Raw genomic sequence first — 11,413 nt, forward strand, 5'->3', positions numbered from 1 at the left:
AGCACTTGCAGCTTCTCAAATCTGTCACTGCAATTTCAAATTTCGCGCCTTGACTTTTGCTACTCTTTTCGCGATTTATTAGGTGCAAAACTAATTTGTGCACTTGAAACTCAGAGGCGGTGAGAGGGAAAGGGGGGCGGGAGGAGGGGGGGGGGGGGGGTCAAAGGAGCCGTTTTATTGGTTGGCACCTAGCCAATGAAATGGGAGTTCGATGATGTCACGAAACCCGCGTGCACTGAAACACTAACATGGCTTAATGCATTAGACTGATATTAAAATAAATAAACGAAATTATCAAACTCAGTAAACACAATGCTTATAATGCATACTACAGAAAAGCAGTTGAGCACAGAATATGACGTAAAACATATGACGTATGCCATATATATATATATGCCCTATATATATGTATACCATAGACTGTAAAAGACACACACACACACACGTACGTATATATATATATATATATATATATATATATATATATATATAATTTATTTATGTTTCGTTTGTTTTTGTGTGTCCAACAGTTAGGCTAGGGTGAATATTTAAAACATTTACATTTTTCCAAACCGACTTACATTGCATATTAAGGTATACATTTTACATTCTTATCAGATAATTTAGGTGCATTTTCATATTGCAATGGAATTGGCACATATATATATATATATATATATATATATATATATATATATATATATATATATATATATATATATATATATATATATATATGAAGAGTTCAGATGCAAAAGCCTCTAAATGCCATTTGAAATTTTCTTATAGAATGATCATTTTTATCAAGCTCGTATATTTAAGTTCAGTAATTTCACTTGAATGATAATTAATAGGTAATCTTCACTGCCATTTAAGTGAAATTATTGAATTTAAATATACGAGCATCTGAACTCTTCATATATATATAAGCAAATGTGTGTTCAGTGCAAATAAACTTGCTGCCTAGTGTTTTATTAATAAATTAACAAATTATGTGTTTTTTTATTGTTTTTCATTTTTATTTTATAACTGTTGGTCCATTAAGCCTCACTAAGCGTTTTCTTGGGTTTCGAGGAAAACGTACAATTAAACGCGTTGCGTTCATATTCTGTGCTCAATTTTTTTCTGTATAGGCTATATGGTGTTTCCTGTTTGGTCTTTTAATACCACTGTCTCAATTAAACGCGTTGCGTTCATATTCTGTAAAACTATTCCAGTAAGACTAATGATATTTCATAAAAATATTTTCCAAGCGTTTTAAAAAATAGCTGATACATATGCATACAAATGTTTGCATTGTGGCTGGCGTTGTTCATTGGTGAGGCATCGACCAATAAAATGACTTCATTCCGACCCCAGCCCCGCCCCCGACTCTGCTCTCTCAAGTCTGCATTTACAAGTGCACGAGTGAGTTTTGCTACAGGCATATCGCAAAAAGAGTAGCAAAAGTCAAAGTGCTAGGATTTGAAGCTGTACTGCCAGATATGAGAGGTTGTGAGTGCCGACTTGTGGTTGTACAACGAAACTGAACTAAAGCACAAAGATAAATGTGTAGTACACAATTGTGCCTGTCATTTTGTTTATGTAAATGACACTTTACACATTTGTAACTATTAATCTGCAACTTCGAATTCAAAACACAGGTGTTCTGAGTATTGTCTGTGTGTGCAAATCGATAGATGCAGCTTTTCACATCAGAGCTGCAAGTATAAATTTCAACTTACAAATACAAATATTAATTTTACAAGTTCTCACATTCAAATTAGCAAGCTCTCGAGTTTTGCTACTGTTTTATCTTCATAGTACTAGGATGGATTCGCAAGAAGTTGTATTGTGAAACAAACTGTCGTAAAAACAACAAGTGACGTTATTGGGAGCAGTTCCCGTCCTCAGGTGACTGCGGTTGCCAGGCAGGGAAAGAACACCTGGATGCAGCCTGCAGAAAGGGGCGGAGCTTCATGTGCCGCTCCGCACCATACCTACTCTGATTGGCTCAAATTCAATAGTCTTTCACAGGCATTCATAAGTTCATAGGCTTGTTTGAGATGCGCCTTGCCTCGCCTGAAATGTAGTCGAGAGTAGGCGGCTGCAGTGAGAGGAGGAGTGAAAAAAGCGCAGGGAAGCCGGACAGATCTCTCTTCTCGTAGTGGATCTGACACCTGTGAGATCAAAGATGGATATCGCGGGATTCACGCTCGTGCACAGTGTTGCTAATAAACTGGATGTAATTCAATTTATGTTGCTTTTATGTGAAAATAAATAAAATGAACAAGACACCCAAAGTACTTGTTATTTAATTCCATTCCAAATACATGTTTAGGCTATCAATATATATATTTTTTTAATACAGACATATGTGTTTTTATTTATTTATTTTTTATAAAAATTAAATTGCATAACCCATAGAGATCGCACTGTTAGATAGTTTGGGAATATTCACACATAACGTATACACATAAAACATGATATCAGAGTTTTAAAATCAAACATTTTAAAAGAGAACAATACATCACAGTTGTTTAAAGGTGAACTAAGTAACTTTTTTTACCTTAACTGAACAGCTTCGGAGTCATTGGAATGGTTATAATACTTATTTCGGGTTGAATGGTGGGCTTTTCTAAATTCTTTAATCATGTACTCACCCTCATGTCAGCTAAATAAATAAGCTTTCCATTGATGTATGGTTTAGGATAGAATATTTGGCTGAGATACAACTATTTGAAAATCTGGAATCTGAGGGTGCAAAAAAAAAAAAAAAAAAACATTGAGAAAATCGCCTTTGGTTTTCCATTTATGTTCGTGATTGTGCTGCATTCACTCACAAAAATAAATGTGTTATATATTAACGGTAAGAAATTTACAAAATATCTTCATGGAACATGATCTTTACTTAATATCCTAATGAATTTTGGCCTAAAAGAGAAATCTATAATTTTTCCCCATACAATGTGTTGTTGGCTATTGCCACAAATATACCCGTGCGACTTGTGACTGGTTTTGTGATCCAGGGTCACAGTGTGAACAGTGCAGTGCTTCCAGGTTCTATATCAGAATTCCGGCTCATTATTGTCCATCTCCTGAGTCAGCATTACACGCATGTGTCATTGTGCTCACATGACCAGTGTCGGCCAATAGTGAGTCGAAGTTCTGATGTAGAACCTGGAAGTGCCTAACGTAAACAGCGTACGAGAATGACATGGAAGAGAAGAAATTGTTGAATAAAGTTATTTTTGTTTTGTTTTTGCACGCAAAAAGTATTCTCGTCGCTTCATAAACTTAAGGTTGAACCACTGTAGTCACATGTATTTACTACCTTTCTGGGCCTTGAAAGTGGTTGTTGCGTTGCTGTCTATGGAGGAAGAAAAATATCTCAGGTTTCATCAACATTATCTTCATTTGTGTTCCGAAGATGAACGAAGGTGTTACGGGTTTGGAAAGACATGAGAGTGAGTAATTAATGACATCATTTTCAAAGTCCTAGTTTATGTTTTAATCCTATGGTTTTACCTGATCAGAACCAAAGAAGAGCAGCCAGATTCTCTAAAGACAGAATATCACTTATTACCATAAATAATAAGCCAATAAACAATAAATCAGCTCCATAGAAAGCTCCATTCCAATTGATCAAGGTAGATTCCATCAGTAGAAGGCGCTCATGCAACGTAAAAACCATGTGACGGAGGGAAGTTAGTGAAGGCAGAAGTAGAGCCTCTGAGAGAGAGAAGGGGTTTGACGTCACACGAATCGTTACCTACTTGCCTTGCCTTGGGTCATAGATGCAAGGGAAAGAAAACAAGCTGTGTTCCAATGAACAACAGTTCACTCGCTAGCTTCCTGTGTGGTGTCTGTGCATAATTGCCTCCTCAGAGAGAACGTCCCAAATGAAAAAATATACAATTGTTTCCAATATTCAACGTTTCCAAATATACCCAACAACCTAAATATAGATCAATTACAGTGGAAAGCAAGATTAAGGCATTAAGAAGAGAGAAAGATGACAAATTTACTGACACTCCCACTAACATTCTAACACCAAGTATGGTGTCATATATAGGCTACATTACATATTTGAAAATGAACATAAAAAAATGCTAGAAATGCGTCATCACAGTCTTTTGAAAAGGTGTTTGCCAATCCCGAATAGCCCGTGTTTTCCCTGCAGAGAATTTCCCTGCAGGCATGCGTGCGCATGTAGACTTACTAAACCATGATATGAAACTATTAAAAACACAATGAAAATAGACTATCCAGAGTATAGGCTAATAATTTACAAAAACTCTAGAAGGCTTAGAATTGTGTGTGTGTGTGTGTGTGTGTGTGTGTGTGTGTGTGTGTGCATGTGTGTGTTTAGTAACCAGCTTTCACTTTGTCTTTGGTGATTAGATGACAATAATGGTGAAAATAAGTGTATTAAATGAAAAAGGTAGTTGACTAGAAGTCACATGACTGAAATGTCCACAGTGTTACTGTTAAATATGTTTGAAATATGTGAATAAATGCACTCTTCAGATTTTAGCATCAACATTTGTTCTTATACTCAATATTATGCAATCCAATTTTATGTCTACAACATCACACTCAATAAGACCCCCCCCACCACCACCCTCTCTCTCTCTCTCTCTCTCTCTCTCTCTCTCTCTCTCTCTCTCTCTCTCTCTCTCTCTCTCTCTCTCTCTCTCTCTCTCTCTCTCTCTCTCTCTCTCTCTCTCTCTCTCTCTCTCTCTCTCTCTCTCTCTCTCTCTCTCTCTCTCTCTCTCTCACACACACATAGACAAACACACACACACTCTCAGAGTCACACTCGGTCAAGCCTAAAATAGTATTACTCCTGTGTGTCTCCACAAAATTTTACTTCACACCACAATATTTTCGGATAATCTTGGCAAACATCTTGAGTGACGCTATTTCAGGAAATGTTTCACTCATTTGTTTTTTGCTGTCTCTGCTTTTGGTGTTTGGCTGGTAAGTTACATTTTTTTAATTTAGCTGTTTTAAATGTTTTTGTGCTTATAATTCTGGCATATATATATATATATATATATATACTGTATATATATATATATATATATATATATATATATATCACTGTGAGATCTAGTCTGGATTCAGGTTTGTGATATTATATTAAATACTGTTGTATGAATATGATATTCTACTTACTCAAGCTGTATGAATATGCAGCTGAATATAAACTGTTGCAATCATGCAAATCATCATCATGCAATCATGAATCATGAAAGCTGAAAAGCATGCAGGTTTAATCAAGTGTGATCGGGTTTGAATTTTAAAACGCTTTTCTTACATTCATCTTACATTTCCTCTATTAAAGGATAATTTTTCAAGATTATATTTCACTGCAGTTTCAGAGTTAAAATGTTCAAAATGGGTGTAAGGCCAAAAAAGGGATTTCTGAAGTTTCAGTTAAAGCTTTATTAAACCAACATTAAGAATAATTTTTACTTCAATAAGACCTTCATTGTGTGATTGAGAAACTGTCTCTGTTCCCACTTCCCAGGTGTGTTTGCTGACACAGATGCAGTGAAGTCAGTGTCAGTGTTGGAGGGAGATTCAGTCACTCTAAACTCTGGTACTGAACTACAGGCAGATGATGTGATACAATGGCGGTTTGGATCCGAAAAATCTCCTATAGCTACAATCAACAGAGGGACTGGAATTCTCTCAACATATGATGGTCCTGATGGGAGATTCAGAGACAGACTGAAGCTGGATCATCAGACTGGATCTCTGACCATCACAAACACCAGAAACACAGATTCTGGAGATTATCAAATCAGGGCAAAGATCATATACAGATTCAGTGTTGCTGTCTATGGTTAGTATACAGTAAATTTTTGTATTTTAGGCACATCATTTGTCATAATTGTTTTATAATAATACTGAAAAATGACTAAATGATTTTGTGCATCTTTGATTTATGTTTGCATTCGGTTGAATATGTGCATCAGTGGGTTGTTGGACTTAGCCTTTAGGTCTTCTGCTTTTCTGCTACATAAGTGTCAGATGTATTTGGCACTCATATTAACAGGTTACAGTTGTAAGAAAACCTACAACTGCTGTAGGTTATTACTACTACTGCTGCTGCTGTAGGTCATTGCTGTTGCTGTAGGTTATTACTGCTTCTGCTGTAGGTTATTACTCCTGCTGCTCTTATTACTGCTGCTGCTGTAGGCCATTGCTGCTGCTGTAGGCCATTGCTGCTGCTGTAGGCCATTGCTGCTGCTGTAGGCCATTGCTGCTGCTGTAGGCCATTGCTGCTGCTGTAGGCCATTGCTGCTGCTGTAGGTTATTACTGCTGCTGCTGTAGGTTATTACTGCTGCTGCTGTAGGTTATTACTGTAGGTTATTACTGCTGCTGCTAGGTTATTACTGCTGCTGCTGTAGGTTATTACTGCTGCTGCTGCAGGTTATTACTGCTGCTGCTGTAGGTTATTACTGTAGGTTATTACTGCTGCTGCTAGGTTATTACTGCTGCTGCTAGGTTATTACTGCTGCTGCTGTAGGTTATTACTGCTGCTGCTGCAGGTTATTACTGCTGCTGCTGTAGGTTATTACTGTAGGTTATTACTGCTGCTGCTAGGTTATTACTGCTGCTGCTGTAGGTTATTACTGTAGGTTATTACTGCTGCTGCTGTAGGTTATTACTGCTGCTGCTGTAGGTTATTACTGTAGGTTAATACTGCTGCTGCTGCAGGTTATTACTGTAGGTTATTACTGCTGCTGCTAGGTTATTACTGCTGCTGCTGTAGGTTATTACTGTAGGTTATTACTGCTGCTGCTAGGTTATTACTGCTGCTGCTGTAGGTTATTACTGTAGGTTATTACTGCTGCTGCTGTAGGTTATTACTGTAGGTTATTACTGCTGCTGCTGTAGGTTATTACTGCTGCTGCTGTAGGTTATTACTGTAGGTTATTACTGCTGCTGCTGCAGGTTATTACTGCTGCTGCTGTAGCTTATTGCTGTAGGTTATTACTGCTGCTGCTGCAGGTTATTACTGCTGCTGCTGTAGGTTATTACTGTAGGTTATTACTGCTGCTGCTGCAGGTTATTACTGCTGCTGCTGTAGCTTATTGCTGTAGGTTATTACTGCTGCTGCTGCAGGTTATTACTGCTGCTGCTGCAGGTTATTACTGCTGCTGCTGTAGCTTATTACTGTAGGTTATTACTGCTGCTGCTGTAGGCCATTGCTGCTGCTGTAGGTTATTACTGCTTCTGCTTCTGTATGTTACTGCTGCTGCTGTATGTCATTGCTGCTGCTTCTGTATTGTTATTACTGCTGCTAATGTTGGTCATTGCTGCTGCTGCTGCTGCTGTAGATTACTGCTGCTGCAGATTACTGCTGCTGCAGAGCAAGTACAGGACTTGCTACTGCCAATACATACATACCGTTGTGGGCAAGTAAGACATGCTGTACAATAAAGCGTGAATTACCTGGAGCAGATCTAGGTGGAGCTGGGGAAGTTGGAGGGTTTCAGAAAGCGTGTTGCTAAAACAAAGCTAATCGAGCATTTGAAGGTTCAGCACGCAAGCTCATAGGCTACTGATACAGCAGGAACTAATCAGCTGAGCCCTATAGATAATGATATGATTGCAAACGTTTGAGTTAAGGATCTATTAGACTGCGCCATCTAGAATTTCATTACAGACATTTTTATATATTCAAATCTAAAATACTATTTAACAACACTGATTCTACACTGCTCAACAAATCTCTCACAAAACTCTTTAAGATAACAATTGCAGGCTATACCATTTTTACAATGTAGATATGACTTCACGTGGAGTACTGTTATGATGCCGGTGTGATTTTGTACTTATTTTAAAACTGGACAGCCACTTGTCACTGTGTGTTTTCAGTGTTTTTTTATATTATTCTCTTGTGTTTTTCAGCTCGTCTACCTGTTCCTGTCATCAGCAATAACTCATCATCATCATCATCATGTTCATTGGTGTGTTCAGTCTTGAATGTGAGTCATGTGACTCTCTCCTGGTACAAAGGAATCAGTGTATTGTCCAGCATCAGTGTGTGTGATCTCAGCATCAGTCTCTCTCTACCTCTGGAGATTGAGTGTCTGGATGATTCCTACAGCTGTGTAGTGGCTTATTCATTCACCAACCAGACTACTCTTCTCAACAACACTGATTTCTGTCAGCCATGCTCAGGTAGGCTACATCAGAAGTTATATTAATGATTGACTGAGCTTTGTTGATCATCTTCAGCTTCATTATGTAAATTTGTATTTCTTGGTTTCCTTTTTTGTTGTTAAAACCAAACTTATTTAAAAAACGAACACTTGAACTTACTCCAGCATGATAAAACCTACCTAATATGACAGAAAGCATCTTTGGAAAAAAAATTATTTGAAGTGTAATTTGATTGTTTAGTTTGTCTCACATCCCATTCGATTATATGGAGAGGGCGGCATTTATGACCGATACTGGGACCAAACACCTGAGGGCGATCGAGATGCTTTGGCTTCCCTGTTCAGGACTTGTGCGGCACACTTGCTAAAAACAAACATTTCAGAGGGAAAAGCCTAAATATAAATGTAATCAGTACATGAAATGCTTAACATTAAAGATGAACAAGAAAAAGTGAGTGCTCTTTGCCATCGAGGCTATTTATCTGCGGTTCATTCGCAAGCACCAGTTCACTAATCCATGCAGGCCCGCAGTTAGCATGGCAAGTACCACCATATGTACACAGAGACATATCATAAATTATTGGAAAGTAAAATATCTTTTCCTCCATCAAGCCTCGACACTCCAATGTAGGATGTAGTGACGGATCACGTGCGTTCCACTGACTATACTCCCATTGGTTGTCGCTCTTCATTTGCATAAAGTTAAACATATCTCAACTTTGTTGCGTAGCTGTACATGCCAATGGTCACTGTCGCCGGAAATCACCAGCTCTCCATTGAAATGAAGGAGATTGTGTCACTTTGTTGCTGTGTGTCACTGGCAGTGGGAACGCCGCTGTAGATGGCATCACTGATTATAATGGGATCTGTTGTCTTTTGTCGAGTTGCGTTGTAGACATAGTGTCAAAGTATGTTTAAGTGTTTATTGAAATGTAAAATTCCATCTCTGTGTTGTTCTTACCTTCCTTCAGAATCTATCCTTTGTTGTGGTTCGACTGAAGCTGTGATCCGATTGGCTCTCTCTGCTCTGGTGGGCGTGGCTACTATCGCTGTGCTGGTTTATGACATCAGAACCAGAGAAGATGAACAGCAGAGAAGATCGAACCCACGAACTGATTAACTATACTCTCATACCAGACAGCACGGTGGTATTAACAAAATAATATGTGAAATATGTAACCAATGCAATAAGTAAGGGATAATGTACAGTCAGCCAGACATTATCACAAAATGAACTGTTATATACAACATTTATTATACAAATGACCAAGTTAATTGATACACATGAAACATTGGGCTGGAGTTTAAATGACGTTGTAGCTACGACATAGAGACTATGGAAAGACAAATGGAACTGAATCATTATAAAGAAATGTCCTGGAAAACTGTCATCAAATGTAGGCGTATGCTATTGTTGTCAAGAATGATTCAAAATGCAGAGGTTAAAAATTCATGCTTGAGATTTCTTGGTTCATGGAGCACTTTGTATTAACGAAGCAGTGCACTTACGTGCTCGTTGTAAGTATAGATTGTAACATGTAATAAATAATTGACGAAGGGCTGTTGGATTATTGAAAAATAATGAACATCTAAGGTTGTAATGCAGCCATGATGGGAAGCTCAATTTTTCAATAATTGAATGATCTGGAGTCATTTATCCTGGTTAACACCTAAAGACTTTCCTCAGCAGAATATGGTTGTCAGTCCTGTTTTGAGTCATTAATATGGTTGCATTCACACACGTGTGTGAGCTCTTTTTCACTAAACGTTACGTAACCATATTAAAGGTAGGGTAGGCACTTTTTTTATAAACACTTTTTGTTATACTGGTTGAAACTCTTTTCACATCCTGATAGCAATCAATAATAGAAGTGGTCTAAATATTAAAACATGTACATTTATCTTCTGTGGAAGTCTCAGGACCAAAAAAATTGTTCGTCTAATCATTGCATTCGGTCTGAATGCAGTTTGCTAATGCTAGCCTCTCCGAAATATTCCTACCCTACCATTAAGGACTGACAACCATATTCCGCTGCTGTGTGAACGTGGCCTAAGGGATTTCGGTCCGTTTAATAGGTTGTTAAGTTTGCTATTGATTGTTGAGCTGAGGCAACATCTTTCCAAAACAATTCCTGGTCACAAAAAAAGCTCTTTAAAGCAAGGACATTTGACCATAAACATGTGACTGTGTAATTAAGTCATAAATGTACATGATGTTTAATGGATTTTACCCAATCTGCTGCTCCATGTTAGCTTAGCATTTGTGTTTTTGTGCTGATGGAGCAAATTTTTTTTTTTTGATACCATGTTTACTTTGATGTCTTTATATACAGAAATTACATTTGAATATGGATTTCATTGCAATATATAATATAATATAGTAAAATTTTGGGGGAAATTTAACTCCGAATCGTAGCCAGTGGAGCATATCTTTTATTTATTACTTTTTTTCATAAAATTTTTATCTTTGTATCTTATGTAATATGTGTTTGTGTTCTCTTTCAGAAATTCAAAGAATAGGATGAGGTGGATTATGAAGGTATAATAATCTGTGCATAAATTGCACCTTATTCTTTGGTCTTGGGCTGATATAGCCTAATGAACATCCCAAATAATCTCAGACCATCTAAAATCACCCACAGACAACTCAGGGTACGTGAGTACATGACAACAATGTACTAAAAACTAAAACATTTTCCTTTGCGTTTTTGAAAGGTTTCGCGTACAGACGACAATGTTGTCAAAACCAGAGTCTTATTATTAGGAGATACGAGGGTCCGTGGCTCTCCCAGTGGAGAAAGCGTAAAAGCTAACTTGCCTTGACAACCAATCACATTAAGTCATTGCATTTTTTCGTAGTTGTGCGACAGTCAATCATACGGTGGCCGAGAAGGGTCACAACACATACAAACGCCACAACAACTACATTCAGAAAACAACTTCGTCGATTTCACAAATATTCACAGCACGAGCAAATAGGGAAACGAACTGCAAACTGCAAAGACACAACGGAAATGTTTCCAGGGGGGCCATAATCAGTGACGGACCCGCATCCATCCGGTTGTCTTCGCGCTATCTGAATGTGCACTTTTGAGCTTTTTATCAGAGCACATCGACAAGTCTGTTAGCCTGGCAAGCCAGACCTACATCAAGATGTTGGGTCTGGCAACTCACCATAGACACGGCTCAATCCGAGGGGTGGGATAAACGGCTGTCTTTCAAATTCCCTCTGCACGCAATAGGACAGCGC

The 11,413-nt window shown here is 37.9% G+C and overlaps 1 protein-coding gene across 1 annotated transcript; it reads left to right on the forward strand.

Moving 5' to 3' along the window:
- Window positions 1-4,794: 4,794 nt before the first annotated feature.
- Window positions 4,795-10,398, forward strand: LOC311294590 (uncharacterized protein). The gene is made up of 4 exons (XM_084415542.1): window positions 4,795-4,962; window positions 5,516-5,833; window positions 7,910-8,182; window positions 9,135-10,398. The coding sequence occupies exons 1-4, from the start codon at window positions 4,914-4,916 to the stop codon at window positions 9,281-9,283; spliced, it is 789 nt and encodes a 262-aa protein (XP_084271668.1). The 5' UTR covers window positions 4,795-4,913; the 3' UTR covers window positions 9,284-10,398.
- The last annotated feature ends 1,015 nt before the right edge of the window (window positions 10,399-11,413 follow it).

This window comes from Rutilus rutilus (assembly GCF_951802725.1).
Source record: "Rutilus rutilus genome assembly, chromosome: 8".
NCBI classification, from domain to species: domain Eukaryota; kingdom Metazoa; phylum Chordata; class Actinopteri; order Cypriniformes; family Leuciscidae; genus Rutilus; species Rutilus rutilus.

Coding starts and splice junctions, on each gene's coding strand:
- LOC311294590 (XM_084415542.1), top strand. CDS start 4,914: ATGTTTCACTCATTTGTTTTTTGCTGTCTCTGCTTTTGGTGTTTGGCT. Junction 5,834..7,909: donor ATTCAGTGTTGCTGTCTATG/GTTAGTATACAG, acceptor TGTGTTTTTCAG/CTCGTCTACCTGTTCCTGTC. Junction 8,183..9,134: donor TTTCTGTCAGCCATGCTCAG/GTAGGCTACATC, acceptor ACCTTCCTTCAG/AATCTATCCTTTGTTGTGGT.